The sequence below is a fragment of the Agelaius tricolor genome, unplaced genomic scaffold (genome assembly GCF_023055355.1).
Source record: "Agelaius tricolor isolate 1412-34295 unplaced genomic scaffold, bAgeTri1.0.p SCAF_12, whole genome shotgun sequence".
Taxonomy (NCBI): Eukaryota; Metazoa; Chordata; class Aves; order Passeriformes; family Icteridae; genus Agelaius; species Agelaius tricolor.
In genome coordinates, this window is record NW_027269272.1 from 6763748 (window position 1) to 6783116 (window position 19369).

The 19369-nt window shown below is 47.8% G+C and overlaps 1 protein-coding gene across 4 annotated transcripts in view; it reads right to left on the reverse strand.

Annotated features, from left to right (window-relative positions):
* Window positions 1-2639: 2639 nt before the first annotated feature.
* Window positions 2640-19369, reverse strand: part of MAP3K13 (mitogen-activated protein kinase kinase kinase 13) — a 69174-nt gene continuing 52444 nt past the window's right edge. For 3 of the 4 annotated variants that reach the window (XM_071437329.1, XM_071437330.1, XM_071437331.1), the window contains 13 exons: window positions 17166-17349; window positions 16815-17006; window positions 15813-15971; window positions 12930-13088; window positions 11617-11725; window positions 10929-11038; window positions 9730-9846; window positions 9128-9265; window positions 7427-8150; window positions 6198-6268; window positions 3890-4187; window positions 3139-3236; window positions 2640-3050 (listed from right to left, as the gene is read on the reverse strand). In XM_071437329.1, coding sequence (XP_071293430.1) covers window positions 3014-3050; window positions 3139-3236; window positions 3890-4187; window positions 6198-6268; window positions 7427-8150; window positions 9128-9265; window positions 9730-9846; window positions 10929-11038; window positions 11617-11725; window positions 12930-13088; window positions 15813-15971; window positions 16815-17006; window positions 17166-17349 — 2396 coding nt within the window. In that variant the 3' untranslated portion in view covers window positions 2640-3013. Of the gene's footprint in view, window positions 3237-3889; window positions 4188-6197; window positions 6269-7426; window positions 8151-9127; window positions 9266-9729; window positions 9847-10928; window positions 11039-11616; window positions 11726-12929; window positions 13089-15812; window positions 15972-16814; window positions 17007-17165; window positions 17350-19369 lie in introns of all 4 variants that reach the window. The other variant, XM_071437335.1, reaches the window with a different exon arrangement.

Sequence of the window (19369 nt, forward strand, 5' to 3'; positions counted from 1 at the left end):
CACTAAGGAAAATCCTACACAACCCCCCTAGAATTGACAGCAACCACCCCAGCAATGCGGGGGTGCTGAGCCAGCTCTGCCCACACACAGCGAGGCCATGGGAGGTGTGCAGGGGAGGCTGAGGTGGCACCTCCATGGGCAGGGGAAAGGGCTGCCCTAGTGGCATTCCCAGAGGGATGCAGGGGCAGGAGCAGCAGGAGGAACAGCAACACTGGACTGGAACGGTGCAATGACCCGGGGGTGTGAGAATAGAGCTAAATGTGGCAGACTGGAGGGGCAGCTATGCTTGCCCAGGCAAGGATGGGGAGGAATCAGCTGCATCCAGGACAGCTGGCCCAGAAGGGTCTCAAAATCCCAAACACCAAAGCTCTGTGAGCCCAGCGAAGCTTCATCCCATGGTGGAGCCTACGAAGAGACCACAGGCGCCCAAATCCCTCTGGAATCTGTTTGTCAGGGACTGGATCACCACAGGCCAGAGGCCCTGGGGACAGTGACAGGCCTGAGCTGGAGGCAGCTCTGCTTTGGGGCTGTTTGTGGGACTGCCCAAGGCTACCAGTGCTGCCAATGGGTCTCCCAGAGCCTGCCAGGTCTGAGCAGAGTCTATCCAGGGACACAGGGCTTGCCATCCTCTGATGAGGACACCTGATGGCAGTTCTCCAGCTCTCTTTACACCACAAGATGTTATGTGCACACAGTTCTCCACTGCTAAATTCCCACACCTTGGCCTCCAGCCTCCTGAGTAACCATCTGCACCACCAAACCCCCTCTCACACCACAACAGCAAAGCCATCTCTGGCCCTGCCGGCTCCTCCTGCCACTGGCTGAGAGACAAAGAACATTGGGGAGGAGAAACAGAGGGTGGGAAGAGAGAGGGAAGGAGCCAAGAAAGAACTTCACTCCTCACAGGGTTCTGCCTCTGCCCAGAGCTGGGTGAGCAGGTCACTCCCTCTCCAGGAGCCTGTTTGGTCCTGCCCAGGTGATCCACTACATGGACCCACTGCCCAGGGCAACTGCCCTCCTCCCTGACATCGTTTTGGATGCTCTGGCCAGGGAACTCTTGTCACAGTTATTCACTCTGTGATCAGTTCAAAAGCCTCTCACTCCCTGACCACCCTTCCCACATTCCCACCAGTTCAGTGGCTGCCAGCCATCAGCAACGTGAGCAAAGTGCAGCTCTGCCCACGAGGAACCTGACTGCAGCATCCAGCCCTCTCTGTTCTCTGCCCTGGAGTAAAAGCATCCCTGGAAATCACGAGAGGCAGCAACTCCTGACAGCCACTGAGCCCAGCTCTGCTCCCACCCCTCTGGCGAGCAGGGAGAAGGTAACATCACACACAGAGATTACAATTGTGCTAGCGGTGAAGCCAACCTTCTGATCTACAGAAATGATAATAAATAATAAAATAACATCATAACTTAAGATCTGTCTGTAGTCCAGCTACAAAAATTTAAAAATATGGGATAATTTAACTCATACAATACTGCTCTCTGTATAAGTAAGACATTTTCCTTCACTTTGCCATGAGGCTATAAATTACCACAGTTAAGTTCAAACCAATATTTTAACATAAAATGTAAACAAACAAAGCAACAGAAGTACCTGTCCATGGTCCATTCCTGCCGTTCACCTCTGGCTGGCTGTGCCAGCACACTGGGAAGGGCAGAGGGAGAGCTCTTGCAGGGGGACATCAACTAAGGAAGGGGAGGGGAACGTGCTCTATCGTTTTGTTCTCTTTCAATATTGTTTTAGAAGAGTAGTGTTTGAAGGGAAGGCACTATGAGTTCTATCAGAAAACAAATTTTTCTCATCTGCCAATGCCTCGGCCTGTCACATACCAGTACTATCCTCACTTGCACCTGCAGAGTTTCAGCTTGGAGGAGAAACAGAGGCCTCGGGGCACACCCGAGACGCAGCGGTGCCACAGCCATGTCAGGATTCCCTGCACAAGGCCTGCCATGAAGGGCAGGCAGCTGCTAATGCTTCCAAGAATGTACAGTGAATAAGGAGACAGGGCAGGGCTGATGCTCTCAGCCAGGCCAGCGATTCCCAGTCTTCCCCCTCAACACACAGCCCTCTGCTGGTTCTTGATGCTGCTGTAGGTGAGAGGCTGCTTCTCCCAGTCCACTCCAGGCGTCTCCAGCGTCCTCCCCAGAAGTGCTCGGGCTCTGCGGAATGTGCTTTCCATGCTTTGCAAGTCCTTGCTTGGCCAACACTGAGTTGATTGATTTCTTTGACTGACTGAAACAGACAGGAGGTAAGAGGAGGAAGTAAACTGGGAAATGGCACACTGCATCTGAGAGAGGTTTCCCTGCTCAGCTGGAGGTTGACACTCCCAGAGTGAAGCAAGGACGGTGGTAAGAAGTGCTCTGATACCAATTCTCAAGAGGACGAGGTTAGAATACATTTGCAGGATCTCACAACAAAATGCTGATTAAAAAAAGAAACTAAAAATCCTTAAAATAAAACCCATCATTACATTCCTGGGGATGTATCGACTCAGAAGACCCTGGTTGTTAGCACCTCAGTACCAGTTTTCTCCAGGAACATGTCCACCTTCTGATTAAAAATGACCCAGCTGGTTATACTGAAAACACTTTGTTCACAGGTGACCCTACAGTCAGGTCTTTTTCTGCTTTTCCTCATTTGATAAGACTGAGTGGTTTAGTTTTCTTGATCTGTTCTCCAATCTTCAGGGCCACGAGGCCTGGTCCCCTGTGCAAGCAGCAAGAGAATCCCCCGCGTCTGTACACAAAGCTGTCCAGGCAGGACTCCCAGGATGTTTCTCTGTAGTGTGCTTGCTTTCTGAACTTTTTTTTTTTTTGCAACAAGTCTGTGTGTCTATAAATACAATCCACTCTTTACAGTAAAAAGTGTTAAAATGTCAAAAAAATAAATATCCATGTTACAGTAACTAGATTATTCAATAAAATACATCCCTGCCATTCTTGATTGAAATGCTCAAAGAGAATTAATTTCATTTGGACATTTTCCAGAGATTCGGGTTATTGCAAATCACTCCTGGGGTGGGAAGGAGAAGCATCTTCTCTTCCTGTAAAGTGTGATGAAGGGGAATGAAGTGGAATCTCAGGGAAATCAAAATGCCAGTACCAGGAAGCTTTGGGGGAGATCTGTATTACCAAGTAGCAGAGCTGCAGGGCTTATTGGTCCTGACCGTGGCATCAGAACACTCCCCTTCAGAAGAGTCACAGTCTGATTCTCCAAACTGTGGTGGGTTCTGCAAGACAAAAGGAAAGGGGGAGACTTGAGCACCATTCCTCTACTGCACATCACCTACACATCTCAGTCTGTAACAGCAGCCAGGTAAAGGTCACCACCTGCAGAGGAGAATGGCACACATGGGAGAGGGCACAGCACACGACTGCCCCACCAAAGGTCACTTGTCTCCCCTAAGAGAGGGGACAGCACAGAAATACCTGGTCACAGCACTCTTAAACACAGAGTTATGAGGAGATCATGCAGCAGGCTCTGCCCTACCACTCCCAAACACTTGAAAGGCAGAGAAAGGAAGAAAGTCATCCCAGCTTTGTCAGCAAGGCTGCCAATGGATATGTCTGAGGCAGTTTATATCCACTCCATTTCATTATGTATTTTTATCCCACGTAACGCAACTGCAAATCTGATGGGCTCCCAAGATCACACTCATCTTGACCAGCACATTATGTTCAGCTTTGTTTGTGCTACTTTCCCCCACCCACTCTTCTGCCAAGCAGGAGGAAGACTGGATATTGCAGCACTTGCTTTGCCATAGTACACCTACCACAGCATTTTCTAGGCAGTGTTCCAACTTTCTGGTCCCTGGATTCCTTTCCATAACATTTATGCAGTTTTTTTCCACTGAGTAGAAAGAGGAGGGAATAACCAACTCACCTCACAGCTGTGTTCATCTGCACAAAGTTTGCCCAGAGACATCTGAGTCTTGACCCTCCGCACAGCACACTCTTTGTCCGAAAGCCCATCCGACTGCGTGGAGATTTCAATGGGGATCTCTGGAGTCTGGGACAACATGTCCTCCAGCTTCTCAGCCAGCTCATCCTCCAGCTTGTTGGCCAGCTCATCCGGGCTGTTCGAGTGGTCGCTTGTGTTCCCCTCCTCTCCATCCGACACAGAGAAGTTCTCAGAGCTGAAGGTCGAGTAGGACTGGCAGCTACTGATGCAGCGGTGGGGTCTGCAAACAGGGAGAAGTTCAGTGCTCACCTTGGATGGCAGTCACAGGGAACTTTCTGGATGCTCTGTTCACTGCTCTGCTACACCAGGCCTTGTGGAGTGCCTTCCACATGCTGGAGCTACAGAATTCTACCCCTTCTGAATGATATAGTTCAAGACCTGCATCTTTAAATTCATCTCTTCTCTCCTGTCTGATATGTCCATGTTAGCTGATCTGCCCTGCAGCATATTTTTCTTGGACAGTGCATTTTCCTAAAGTGCTAGGCTATACTGTGGAGTTCTGTTTAGTATTTTTATTGATGACATGGATGAGGGTATTGAGTCTTTTATCAGTAAATTTTCAGATGACACTAAGCTAGGATTGTGTGCGGATCTCTTGGAAGGTAGGGGGGCTCTGCAGGGAGACCTGGAATGGTTGGATGGATGGGCACAGTCCAATGAGATGCAGTTTAATAAGTCCAAGTGCCCAGTCCTGCATTTTGGCTGCAATAACCCCCTGCAATGCTATAGGCTGGGGACAGTGTGGCTAGACAGTGCCCAGGCAGAAAGGGACCTGGGGGTACTGGGCAACTGGGAAATTTAGGTTGGATGTTAGGCAAAAGTATTTTATGGAAAGCATGATAAAGTACTGTAACTGTCTGCCTGGGGAGGGGGTGGAGTCACCATCCCTGGATGGGTTTAAAAAATGACTGGATGTGGCACTGGGTGCCATGGTTTAGTTGAGGTGTCAGGGCATGAGTTGGACTTGATGATCTTAAAGGTCTCTTCCAACCCAGTGACTCTGTGAGTTCAGGCAGGAAGGAATAATCTGGGAGAAGTATGAGAATGGGGTATGCAGACAGAGCCTGCTTTCTCCTGGCATCTCTTCCTGGCCTGCACCATTCAGCAGATCTGACTTCCTAGCAGAAGCTCAAACCCAGAGGACAATGCTAACAGTCACTGATGGATCCGTACTCCAGAAATTTTGCACTTATGGCTCTTCATGCTCTGATTTCCACAGCACACCTTGACAATGAGCTGCACATCTGAAAATGTTCTGGATGGAAAAAGCGCTTCCTTTTGTTCATTTTACCCTGTTTGCTTCACTGGCTGCCCCTAATATGAATGTGAAGAATCATTCCTTGTCTATTTTCTCCACATAAATTACAATTTCATGCACCTCCGGTGTTGCCTTTCCTCCTGCTAGAGAAACATTTCACATGGGTTTAATCTCCTCTTCTACAGAAACCATCCCTAACCACTCCTGTCACACTTCTCAGTACCTTTCCAAACTTTACTGTGGTCTTTGAGCTGGGGCAATGAAGGGAGCATTAGGATTTAGGCTTCAGGTGTGCTGTGAATGCACACAACAGGAGACAAGATTTTATTTTCTTCTCTGCTCCTTTGAATCAAACCTTTAGCCTGTTTGCCTACAGGATCACTCCTGCACTTGAAGCAGCTGCTTTCATGAAGCTGCAGCACCAAGTCCATGATGTTTCCCTGGGCATAGTACTGTAAATCCTGCTGGTCCCCAGGCTTATGTAGGAACACTCCCCCTAAGTCTTATTTTACACCATCAAATTTGATCTGCTGTTGTCTCCTAGCTCTGCAATCTTATCTGAATTCAGCTACAAAGGTGCCAGGCTGGAGTCTGACCCACTGCAACAACAATTAATAAACAACACTGGAGTAGCCCACAAAGAGTTCCCACGTCCACTAAGTCTGATCCTGGTGAAACAGGTGCAGCAGCTCATTTACAGAGGCAGAATAACACTTTCAAGTGTGATCAAGTTGTGCTGCTAATGGCCTGCAGGAAAGCCAGCAGGAAAGCTGGGCCAGAGAGAACATCTCAGGACGGGCTGGAACAATGAGTGGACATGAGAGATCAGCTGAAGGTGGATGGGACACATTGAATGGGATTCTGCTCTTCTGCCAGCACCTTCACCAGTTTCAGTGCTGCTGTGCAGGTGCTTTGAGAGTTCTCCTCAGTTTTGTCCCACCAAAGAGAGATTAGAGTGAATTCACCTTTTACCTTTGTCTACGAGGAAACTCCACTTCACTGTCAACTTCGCCCTCCTCCTCTTCTGATGACTCATCCCCGCTCTGGCAGAAAACAAGGACAAAAAGGGTGTCATGTTTGGGGAAGTTCAAACATATCTGACCCCTTGGTCCTTCAGGAAAAAGCCACTGCAAAACAGTGCAAAATCCACGGGCTGCAAGAATCCAGACCAGAAAACAGCCTGTGTGTCAGGAACACTGACTCAGACATTGCCAACTAGGAGGCTGTTTCAGACAGTCTCAAGGCTGCTATTCCCACATCTGGAGTGACTGACTGGGAAATACACTGGAGTATTTCAGCAGGTATGGAGTACAGAATGTTACAGATTCTCACTGAAGCAAGTCAAATAATGAGTATCACATGGAAACCCACATAAATTATGGAGCTGGTTTGGCACTCTTGGCTTTATCCTCTTCTACCACAGCACATCAATAGAGCAGGATGGAGGATGACACAGCCTTTGCCAATGGGTTTCCCCAACTAGGAGAACCTGGGATTTGTTTCACACTCAGTGAACACAGAGCCTTTTATTGTCCTTCTCCCATCCAAATCTACCCCCACACTGTTGTTTCTTTACAGCCTCCTTCTGTGCTATCCAACCTGTCAGCCCCTCATTCAGATTAAGCCTTTATCTCATCCCATCCCCTTGTCTTACAAGGTCCTAGTCCCATCATGCTGAGGCCAAACCACACTCTTGGTCTAGTAACTACATTATTTTTCTTGACTTTTCCAGCCAGGCTCAGATTTCCTGCTCTTTGAACTCAAACTGGTTCTTACTTCTCTCACCACCTGGATGGAAGCAGGAGGAACAAAGAGCTGCTTCTGTACAACTGTGTCATAATCTCCTTTTTACTCTTGCAAAATCTTCACAAAATACAGGAGAACTATAACTTTTAGTGTAGGGGGGCAATTTCTGACAGGTGCAGCAAAAAGGATGTCTTCAAGACCATGGGAAATGTTGAATCTTTGCCTTGAGACACAGCAGCACCACAGATTCTCAAACTCTCACATGATATTACAGAACAATTTAAAGAATGCATTTATCCCTTCATTTGGAGAAAGGCTTTAAAGCTTTTTGAAACTGTTTCAACATCAACAACTGAGTAGAACAAGCTGCAACTCAAACCAATTGGCGAAAGTGCACGTAACAGAACCAGGCTCTACCAAAACCACATCTTCAAATGCCAGTGGTGCGTCCTCACCTTTTGGAGGGATCTCGCTTTGCAGGGCAGCCCTGAGGAAGCCAAGTGCTGGGGAGTGCCCAGGGCAGACACTGCCGTGCCCTGCTCCTCCAGCTTCTCCATGAACTGCGCGCTCTCGTAGAGGGACGCAGGGGACTGGGGGCGGCTCCCGCCCGGTTCCACAGCCGCCATCTGTGCCTGGCCACTGTCCTCATCCCTGCACTGCAGGCAGGGGTCGTAGGGATCCGCCTGGCAGCACTCCCAGCGCTCGGCCGTGCTGTCCCTGCTGTCCCGGCCGCGGCGGCAGTCGGCCTCCATGGCGGTGGAGATGAGGTCGGGGCTGGAGCCGGAGACGCGGCGCTGCGCGTGGTTGCTGAGGGGGCTGCGCAGCGCGGCCGCGGGGCCGAAGTAGCGCAGGTTGTTGGCGCAGGTGGCGATGTCCTGCCCGTGGGCGTGCAGCCGCGAGTGCTGCCCGTGGGGACTGTGCCCGGGCTGCTGCGGCGCTGCGGGGGCGTGGGGAGGGTGGGGAGGGCCGGGCTGGGGGGCATCATCCTGCGCTGGCTGGTTTTTCAAAATCCCTGCAAATTCATTGTAGCTGCCTTTGCTGTTCCCCCGGCGGTGCCGGGGCTTGCTGCGGTACCGGCTTTTGCCACTCAGGGTTGACATCTTGGGACTTCCTGAGACTGGGGAGCCATTGGATGCTGCTTCTGTGCTGGGTATGCCCTCTGACTTCAGTAGATCTGGCCTGGGAGACAAGGAGAAGTTACATGTCAAGCCACAAACAAAGAAGTGACACCGGCCCAGAGCCAGGATGAAGAGGCAGCTGGAGCCAAAAGCACTCTCTGCTTCCTAAAATCTACAGGCTGCCCTCCCCTTCAGCTGCTTGACTCCTGCATTTTGGTCCCTGTGATTCTCTCCACTCAACATCCTCTCCATTCAGCCATCCTGCTCTACACTCTTGTCTTGCTGGTTTTCCAATAGCTGTCACACACTCTCCTTTTCCGCTCTTATTTTGATGTTTTCTCCCAAAATAGCTCCCTCTCAGGACCCTGGGGTAGAGCATGGCTCTCACTCTGTGCATGTACAATGGTGGTGATCAGGCTGCTCATCTAAGAGCCGTGTGGGGATATTAATTCAGAAGTGATTATTCACTTGTAATCAGGACTAACTCCTGGAAATCCCCAAAAAAGTAAAGACTAAGACAACTCTTTTAGAAAAAAAAAATCTCCCTATCTAAAAGTCATGCAAAAGAGATAAAACTGAAAGGACAGCATGAATTCCCAAATCTCAAATCCCAAATTAATTCCTCAACAATGAATCCATCCTTCCTGAGGCCTGCCTGATTTCTACAATCCCTTGCCCTGCTTATTCCCATCCACGTCAAGGATGATCTTGGATAGTTAGGAATTTGAGAAAACACAAGAGATACCTCCTGTCCAAGCATCATCACCTGCTCAAAAATCACATGGACCAACAATTAATTCATTCAACCAACACATCCTGTGATTTTGTGGTTCCAGAGAGCTGCCCAGGTGGCAGGGATGGCAGGATTCATCCCCTTCACCTTAAGATCATTAAATAATTATGGTTCTGAGGATCAGACCAGGCTTAAGTGTGAAACCCCTTTGTCCCACCCTGCATTTCATCAGGCTCAAAGGGAAGGAACTGCCCAGTGGGGATCTACCACTGGCTCTGGCACAGGACTGGGTTGTTACTTCTCACCGTTTGGTCTGGCTGCCTGGTTTATGGGAGACCCCTTTCCTCTTCATCAGCTTCTCCACTGTATTGGGGTGGATGATTGGTCTGACTGGGTGGCGTTTGTAAGTTCCAGGGTACTTCTTTTCCACTGCTTGTTCCCTCCTGAAAAATCAGGAAAAGAAAAAAAAAGAAAACCACATCAGTTGTGTCTCTCTCCATTTGCTGCTCCCGCTGGACAGGAACTGGCTCTGCAGGGAACACGCTGCATATCCCATTGCTCTGCTGGGAAAGCACACAGACACTTCTAAACTCCTTCTAAATTCCTTCTAAATCAGGTAGCAGGCACAAGGCCCTGGCACACAGTCCAGGAGCAGCATTGCCATTCCCTTCATGCATGGGCCAAAGGATGACAGCACCAAATGGGAAGGTGCCTTTCTCCAAGTCAGTAACCACTGACAGTGGTCTGCAGGAATTCACTACAAAGGGAATTGCTGGTGAGCAGGGAGAGGTCCCTAGCTTTTGTGGTTAGTCAGGGGACACTAAATCTGCAATCCAGTTTAGAACTGAAGGGCTGTTTGTGCTCTGTTGAGTGCAGACTGCTCCCATCACCATGCCCAGACACGTACTTGATGAGCTCCTTCTCCCGCACCTCCAGCTGCAGCATGATAGCGCTGAGCTCCATGTACAGGTTATTGGCTCGCTCCAGCTTCCTCTCGTAGTGCTCACGGATATCCAACGCATGTCTGAAAGGCACAAAAGGCTTTAGTCCAGCCTGACTTCCATGGACCAAGAGAAGAGAATGAAGAAAAGTACAGGTGCTTTAGGAAAAGGCCTTTTAAAAGTCAAATTTGCCAGCTGTACTGCACTGAATCCCAGATACAGCTAACAGTGAATGATGACTGATTAAGAGCCTGACACAGCAATAAATCATGGTATGGTTTAGAAAGTGTTTAACAGCCTTGAAAGTGTGGCAACACTTCTCCCTAGAAGAGCTGCAAATGCATCACACACACCCAGGAGCCCTCTGGCCAAACCCTGATCAGCCTGTTTGCACAAAGAAGAGGCTAAACCAGCCTCTACAGAAACAGGAAAGAAGTCATGTGTCTGTATTTCATTAACAGCAGGGTGTCCACCAAGCTCCAGTACAGCTGAAATACATGGCCACCCAAAGCTCCCTGGGGATCTTAGAGTTTTATGTTTCTCTGTCTACTGTATTTGCAAATTTGTATCACAGGATACAATTTTCCTTCTTTAAATAAACCCTCTGCTTTCATTTTTAAGCTGGTATAATCAAAATGCATTTCAGTGGGCAGTTTATATGAAGTATGTTCACTTCTCTGTAATAACTAACCCAAAGAAAGTATCAGGGCAGACAAAGCTCATAGCCAACCTCAGGATGGATTTCCCACTGAGATGGATGTCTCTGCTTCAGTGCTGTTATCACAAACATCAATTCTCAGGCAGAAATATTCCCTGGGAAACACACAAGCCTTTGCCACCCTCTCTGGAGCAAACTGTTGAGACTGCCCAAGAACAGCAACAGCTCCCACTGCGTCTCTCCAGATTCCATCAGCCAAGCAGAGCTCATGGCCTAGGCCAGGCCCATGGCAATTTTGGTTTCCAGGTTCACAAGGAATTTAGGCTGCCTGAACTTACACCACCAGGAATACTGGGTCCTGTATTGGGAACCTCAGTACAAGAGGAGAATAAAAAGTGTCAGGGGCTGGAGCAGGAGGCCCTGTGAGAACAAGCTGAGGGCTCCTTTAGCTGGGAAGGGAAGGCTGGATAGGAAAAGCAAACAGTACACACAAAAGACTGAACAGACCTCAGCTCTTCTCTTCGACGGCGAATCAATTCTTCATCCAGCCGGTGGATACAAGTTCCTTCACTTTTAATTTTCTCAAAATGTTTCTTCACTTCTTCTCTCCATTCAGCCTAGGAAAGCAATTTACCTTTAGCTATTTACAAAGAATTGGGATCTGTAGGTGTATCACAAAAAATTCCTGGGCAATGTTGTTTGTGTCTGCAGAAAATTACAGCTTTGGGTTGAGAATGTATTTTTGTTAGCTGAATTATTTTGGGTAACAACACCGCAGCACATTTAGTGCCAGCATTTTCAAATGGTATTTACAATTCTGTGCTTCAAACAGAGAATTTACAACATATCTACATTTTCTAAGAAATATTTTTTTTAATTCCTAGAGTTCTTTTTGTTCTAAGAGAAGATTTTCTTTACTTTTGGCAGTGAAAATAAGTAGAACGGTTCAGGATTTTGAAAGCCCCATGATGGTGCCTGTCTAGAGTGATAGTCTATTTGCCCCTTGAAGCCCTGCAGCAGAAGTCTCAGCATGGGAAAGTTTGGATAAAAGATTTCCAAACATCCATCAGGTTGCTCCTCCCCAGGATTCAAACTGAAATCATGGATCCAGCATTTCTCTACTCAGTGCACCCTCCAGAATCAGATCCTTGGAGCTAATTCCAGTACTGACAGGCTACAGCCTTTCCCCAGTTACCTGGGATTTGAAGTAGGTTTCCTGAGGAGTAGCCAGCACATCAGCAGAGGCGATGTCCAGGTGCATCAGCGTCTGCCGGAAGGACGGACGGTTCCGGGGCTTGCTCTGCCTGAAACAAAACAGAAACAGCCAAGAGTGAGGTGAGGGATGGGCACTGCCAGCCTCTCCTGCCCTTCAGGGGTGAGGGATGGGCACTTCCAGCCTCTCCTGCCCTTCAGGGGGGAGAGATGGGCACTGCCAGCCTCTCCTGCCCTTCAGGGGGGAGAGATGGGCACTGCCAGCCTCTCCTGCCCTTCTGAAAGGGTCTCACGAGATCCTATTCTCTGAACCAAGCAGCTGACAGGTTAGAGCAAAGGAGCTTTCTGGTTTTCTCTTTTGCTGAATACGATTTAATTATGCTAGAGGTGGTTTGTGATGGACCATTCTGAAGAAACAAAAGAGGTGCAAATGTGTAAAACCAGAAAATGAGAGTACAGAGTGAAAGATCACAGAAAAGTACAAAAACCTTTGGATTTTTGAGAAAAAGGACCAGCACTTGAGTTTCAGGACCGAATCCACCTTGCACAGGGCAAGAGCAGCTTCTTGAGCCTCCTCTCCCCTACCAACCACCTCCTTCCACTAGGTGGGGATACAAGTGTTTGTAGGTACTCAGTTGTACCGAGCTGCCACAGCCCCACTGCTGCAGCTCAGGGTAAACTGCCACTGGGAGAAATCCACACGTGCTCTGGCCTGGTGTTCCCTTTGTGCCATGGGGAGGATGGCTGGTAAAACCCATGGAGTGGAAAAATGCCGGAAGACCCTTTATACTGTGTCAAGATGTAATTACAAAGACAAAGCCTCAGTGTGAAACCCAAGACAAAGAACTTCAATATGGTACATGGAGGAAACTGAAAGCATTTTCTATATCTGAACCTGGAAAATCTGTGTTCCAGAAGGAAAGCTCGTATTTCTCTTTGTCTAGTCCAAAAGTCAATTGCTCACAAGGGGTTTTCTGAGTGAAAAAATCAGATCCCTTCACTCTGGATGTGGCCTCAAGGAATTTTACCCCTACTTCCAGCTCCTTTTGTCTTCCCACAGAGCCACCTTTTATCCCCCACTTTGCTACAGCAGAGCAACACCCTCTGGGAAGGCTCCTGAAGATGTCTTGGCATCCAGGCCTGCTGCCACAAGGAAGCAGAATCCAGAATGTTAAAACTCTCCCAGGACAAGTGTGAGAGTATCTCAGAGTCCTCTGCTCTGGGCTCCATACTCTCACCCTGACTTTCCTGGGTTTTTGCTGGGAGGTCTGTGCTGTGTGGGGTTCAGGCTCTTACCAGGTTTGCTTCATGAGGATTTTGAAGCCATCTGGGCAGGTGGAAGGGACAGGAAGGTGGAGGCTGTTACTGCCCACTCCCCAAATGATGGCTGAAGAGTCCACATCCTTGTAGGGAATCTCTCCTGTGAGCAGCTCCCACAAAACCACTCCAAATGACCTGATGAAGAAATAAACCAGGATAAATTGAGTTCACACAGAAGCTGTTAACAGAAACACCTGGAGCTTGAAAAAAACAGTTTGTTGGGCAAAACAGGGAAATAGAGATGGTGGTTTTTAGCACACCAGGTAACTCCTCTGCTTCAGCACAAAACCACACTGGTTTCCACCCATCCTTTCCTGCTTCTTTGTGAGATTTTAAAGACCCTGAAAGCACATTTTCTGTACAGATTAAGTCTTGTTCCTCTTAAATTAAAAGACTCCAAAGTCTACTCTCATCTAGACTTTGGACTGTTCTTGCTGGTAAGAACAGATGATTGACTACTGCACAGACTGACAAGTGTCTTACAGAGACAACAAAACAAAGGTTTTGTGGCTTTTTTACATTTCATTTAACTGGTTTTGTTTTCTTTTCCCTAACCAAAGGCTCCCTCTGCTGTTACCTGTAGTCCCAGGTAAAAGTGTCAAGGTCTGAGATTCAGCACTACAACTACTGCAACACAGAAATTAGGAAACAAATGCTACTTGCATAACTGTCAGTACCAAAAGCACATGAAGTCTCATCTGATATTCCTTTTGTTCTGAAGAAAGGAAGGATTAAGCAAAAAAAAAAAAAAATTAAGAGAACTCAGGGAAACAATCTCCCACAAGAACTGAAAGATGTAGTTAAGAAAACTCACTTTGCTTCTCTTCCTTAGTGAAGGTACCAGAAAGAACCAAAACCTTCATTTTTAACAGCAAATATTTGTTTTGTATACAATCATCACCCAATAAAACATCAAAGAAACACCAAACCAGTCAATACAGAGATAAACAAAATGCTGCTGAGAACCACCACCACTGTTACTGCCCATCAACAACAGGGCTGTGATACAGGTGAGGCACCACCATCCCTATTTCCAAGCCAGATGTGCCATCTCACTGTGTCCCACTCCTCTGTGGGACACCAACCCTGCCAGGCTGCAGACTAGAGCCAGGTGAAAGGTGAGAAGGATGTTTCTGGCTTGTATCAATATCTAGTGCTTTTATTAAGTACAGAAGAACTTCTAAGGGACAAACTACCAGGTCTGAACGACCATCAGTCAGGAAATAACTTCATGTGAAAAACACTGCACTTTCAAAGCCCATGGGTTTCAAATCATGTGTAAAAAAACAAAGCAACAAACAAGCAGAATTTGAATATATCTCGCCTAAAAATCCTTTTCTGTGAGCTGCAGGAAAGCAGGGATCCAGGAGGTTGGACAAACTACCAAGGAAAGCTCATCTGGTTTCATATTTGTTATGACTAAGAACTGACAAAGGACTTCCAAGACTCCTGATAAGATTATAGATTTATTTTTCTGCATGCTGTTAGAGATGAGAGAGAGCAGACATATAAGCAGCTCAGGAACTGTTCTCATTTGTTGGCAGCATTCATGAACATCATTTTTATTCATCTTGAAGGAGGATGGCAAGGGAGAGTCTGAGCAATCACCACTGTTGTGAACTCCAAAGGAACTGGCACCAAAGAGGAACATCTCCACGTCACTGAGGGAAGGAGCAAAGGTTTTATTGGACAGGATGTTCTGTGAAATATTCCTGAACAGAAACCACTCTAAAGGACAGAAAGCTGAAGGTAGAAATCCAGCACCACTTGTCCTCACAATCCTGTGATTCAAAGAAAGGGGTTCAGCAGACAAATGCAGGGTGCATTTTCTTTCCAGAACTACCCAAGTGTTCCTCCCAGAGGAGCTGGCTGTGCTGTGACCTGGACATCCAAAATAAACACACAGGACACCGTGGGCACAAGAGCAGCTGCACCATCACCTGCCCTGCAGGAAATCTTGCCCTTCAGGTCAAGCCCAGGCCTGAGCTAGAACTCCAGCAGCAGCTCCTGACTCCACTGCACCCTGGACCACCCACAGCTTTGTCCAGCAGCTCCCTGCCCTGCCAGGGAAGTGACAGCAACTGAAGCTGAAAAACCACAGGAAGCAAAATCCCTCCTGGCTGTAAAGCAGGGAGAAGGGCATTTGTCCTGGCTGCTGACATTTAATATGCAGAAATAATGAGGCAGAAACAGAGATGCAGATCTCTTGAGGGCTCTGAAACCTGTGGAGAGGCTTCCCAAAGGAACTCCAAGGCCAAGCCCTCTCAAGCATTTTTAATAGCATGGAGACTGAACCATTCCTTGTGTTCATTTGGACACAAAGCACGTTCCACATCGATGGAAACAGGCTCCAGAACTCTTACAATCTATCCTGTTTCCTCCCTCTTGGATCTGGGATTGGATTCACTGGACTGTAATCCTGAGGCTGCCCACACAACAACCAGCCTGGTGTGCAGGAAGCACAAGGGGTGGGGAGCAGAGAGGGGCCTCCCCACAGCTCCAGAGTGGCCCTGAAGAGGACCAAAAGCAATGGAAAAACCACCCTGGCTGTGGAGGCTGCTGAGGGGGCCCTGAGCACAGCACTAGGAGAAAGCTCTGGGCTGGATAAAGACACAGAAAAGAATTTCTGCATTTGCTTCCTGCAAGACACAAACTGCACTGAGCCTTAGCTGGAACCTGTGTCATTTCCCTTTCCATCAGAGCCCACCAAAGCTCAGGGCACCAGGCAGAAGGAGAAATGAACAGCCCACCATAGAGCAAACCATGCTCAGGCACAGGATGAGGAAAGGATATGGAAAGTGCTGGGAAACCAAGGGACTGAAGAGAAGGTGAAGGTACATGACCATGAACACCACTCACCAGATGTCCACCTTCTCAGAGACGGGCTCGTTCCGTATCACCTCCGGGGCCATCCACGCCACTGTCCCCGCAAAGGACATTTTGGTACTCTTGTCACTGAGCTCTTTAGATGTACCAAAATCTGAAATCTTTACTGCATCTGTGTGTGTAACCAAAACACTGGAAAAAGGGAAAAAAAATAAGTCATCGCTACTTTGTGATTTTTCTTGCACCACAACAGCCACTGAAGTAAATCCCTTCTTAACAACACAGCCTGTTGATGAGGCCACACTGCTCATAAGTGCAGTAAAAAAGAAAATATTTTGTATTTTCCCCAATAAAAGCTCTCACTCTCTTTTGGGTGGTTGTGTTTTGGGCCTTAAATGCATTTCTTAATGCTACGAGTCAAAAATCAATCTCAATAAAACTGCAAATTAACAAGTAACTGAGGATCCAGAGGCAAAGCTGTACCTTAAACTGTGCTGCAAATCATCTAAAAGCATTATCTTAATGCACTGTCACAGACTAAAGAAGTAATAAACATCTAGGGAATAAGAATATAAAGAAGCCAGAACATTTTAGTCAGAAAGCAACAGAGAAATGAGGAAGACACATTCCAGAAAACCAGGGAAATAATAGGAGAATAAGATGGAAAACTAAAAAGGCAGGAGGCAACAGAATATCCCACTTTCCAAAAAGACCAGATATCATCAGATCATTAAATATCTCCTGACTGCTATTTATCATGGAAGATACCAGTAAAATTTCCACTCTTGTTAAGTGCCAACAAGTTGCAATAGTTTCACTCTCACTAGTTTTGAGTCAACATGGGGCAAAAAATAGTAGAGCCTTTTGACCAAACTTTAAACTATTTCTCAAGAAAAGGAAAAAATAGCCCCAACCGAGGGATGTTTAAGCAGCTGAGACTCACTTTGATGACCTGAAGAACCACAACTGGGGGATGTTTAACTTTGGTGACTTGAGGAACCCAAACTAAGGGATGTTTAAGCAGCTGAGACTCACTTTGGTGACTTGAGGTCTCGATGGATGATTTTGTGGAGGTGCAGGTAGTTCATGCCGCTGGCAATCCCCGTGGACCAGTCCACCAGCAGCCGCGGGGTGACCTTCCTGCCGGCCCGCAGGACCTCGTAGAGCTGCCCGTGGGCACAGTACTCCATGATGATGCAGTAGCACGGGGCCTGCGTGCAAACTCCCCTGGCAAAGACAACACACAGTGAGGAGCAGCAGACAGACAGCTGGACAGGAAGGGTGACCATCACTTTGTCCTAGACACAGGATTGTAAAAGCCTTCCCAGAGAACTTGAGCCAATGGCTCTTGCCTGGGCAAAGCTCCTGACAAGGGTCACAACCTACTTGAAGGCGATGATGTTGGGATGCTTGAGCTTGCGCAGGTGCTTGATGTCCGTCTCGTTCTGGTCCCTCACTTTCTTGATGGCCACCTCCTCCGCGCGGAACTTGCCCAGGAACACGGCGCCCTGAGCCCCGCTGCCCAGCCACTGCAGCTCCGAGATCTCCTCGAACGGCACCTCCCACGTGTCTGGGCACAGGGCAAACAACAGATAATGGAAAAGGTCAGGAACATGGAAACCGTCAGAGCACACCAGGGCAGCACTGCCACCTCCTGCACCACACGGTGGGCTCTTCTGGAGGGAGTAGGTGACATCTGCTCCTGGCACACACTGCATGTGCTCAGCCCAACAACCCAGCCACCTCCAGCCTGCTCATTCCCATCCTTCCAGCTTTTTCACCACCCTGTAACCACTTGTGTGAGCCACTCAGCTTGGCAGGCAGCAATTCACCATAGCAGGGACCCTGGACTGGTAATTTTGGGAGGAGATCCTCTACCCCAAGACTGAACAAAGTGAGTGACTCCACTGAAAAGCATAGATTAGAAGAAACATTTAACATTCACAAGTGATCTAAAAATATTGAGGGTCTTTTTCACTCCCTGAATTAAACAAAAATAGGAAATAAAAGTCAGAGGTGGCAGGCTGTAAAACACAGAGCAGCAACCACCAAGATAGCCAACACAAAGCATATCAACCACCAGCAGCAGGCACAGAAATAGGTCCTTCCCACAACAACATTGTGTATATCAGTGTCAAACAGGCTAAACAACCTTAAGCAATTCCTCCTCTTTGGTACCCACACACATTTGTAGGGATAGTGCTGGAGAGGTCCAGTGACACTGTATAAACTGCTTCAAGAGAGCTGCACCCATCAGAACAGAAAGCCCTATTCCCTGTCAGTCACTTGAAATTACCTTAAATCTCACAAACAGCAGGATAAAAGGCAGGCAGCTGTTTATTTACTGTAATTCAATAAAGATCTACATTTGCAGAATAAATTATTTAGCAGCAATCCCAACAAGTAACCCACTGATTTCTGAAATAAAAGACACACCTGTACAGATCTCTGTTTCAGATGACTACAAAGGCTGTCTCATCCAGACTCTTTGGGATGTTCCCAGGGCTGCAGCTGGGATTATGCCAAAGTGTCTCATTCTGGATACTGTTATCACTGAAGGGAAACTTGTATATCCCATCTCTCTGTGGGCTGATCCCAGTTCAAAGCTCTCCCTGGGATCACTCCTGGGACAGGCAGGCAGAGGCTGCTGTCTCCTGTGCTCCCCTGGCATGGCCATGGAAAAGCTGCTCTCCCCTAGAGCCAGACCCCAGCACTCCTCCTGCTCACTGAACTAAAAACAAAAACATTGTTCATCCCCAGCAGAAATTCCCTCCCCCTTGGCAGGGCAGAGTTCAACCCCCAGCAAGATGTTCCTTCCCAGACACAAGGCTCCATGCTCATGGATCTGCTCACAGCTCTGAACACAGACTGGCATTTAAATCTTTGGACATTTAAACACTACGAGATTTTAAATAAAGAAAATAATTAGATCATTAATAAAATTCATTCATTCATGATTAAATCAAGAAGATCTGTATTTCAATTTAATTCACACATGCATCACTTCTGAAAGGAGGTGGCAAATAGAGGTGATTTTTGTGCATGTTGATGAACAGTATTTTTATATGGGCAACATCAAAACTATTCTGTTGTACTAAAATAGCTGTTTCTTTTATAGAATCATGGAATGGACTGGGGGGAAGGGATCTAAAAGCCCATCCAGTCCCACCCCCTGCCATGGGCAGGGACACCTTCCACTATCCCAGGTTGCTCCAAGCCCTGTCCAACCTGGCCTTGGACACTTCCAGGGATCCAGGGGCAGCCACAGCTTCCCTAGGCACCCTGTGCCAGGGCCTCACCACCCTCACAGGGAAGAATTTCTCCCAAGTATCCCATCTATCCCTGCCTTCTGGCAGTGGGAAGCCACTCCCCGTTGTCCAGAGTCTCTTTCCATCCTTACCTGTGGGAAGTCTGTCTTTCCTGTACAGGATACTGACATTCATTTCCATGAGGCATTTACAGTTTGTGAGCACTAATGGATAACTGTATCCCCTTGGAACCCTAGTTTGCTCTTAGTATTCCCAATCAGGTAATATCACCTTCCTCTAATATTCCCTCTTCAATGGCAAAAGCTGAGAGAGGCTGTAAAC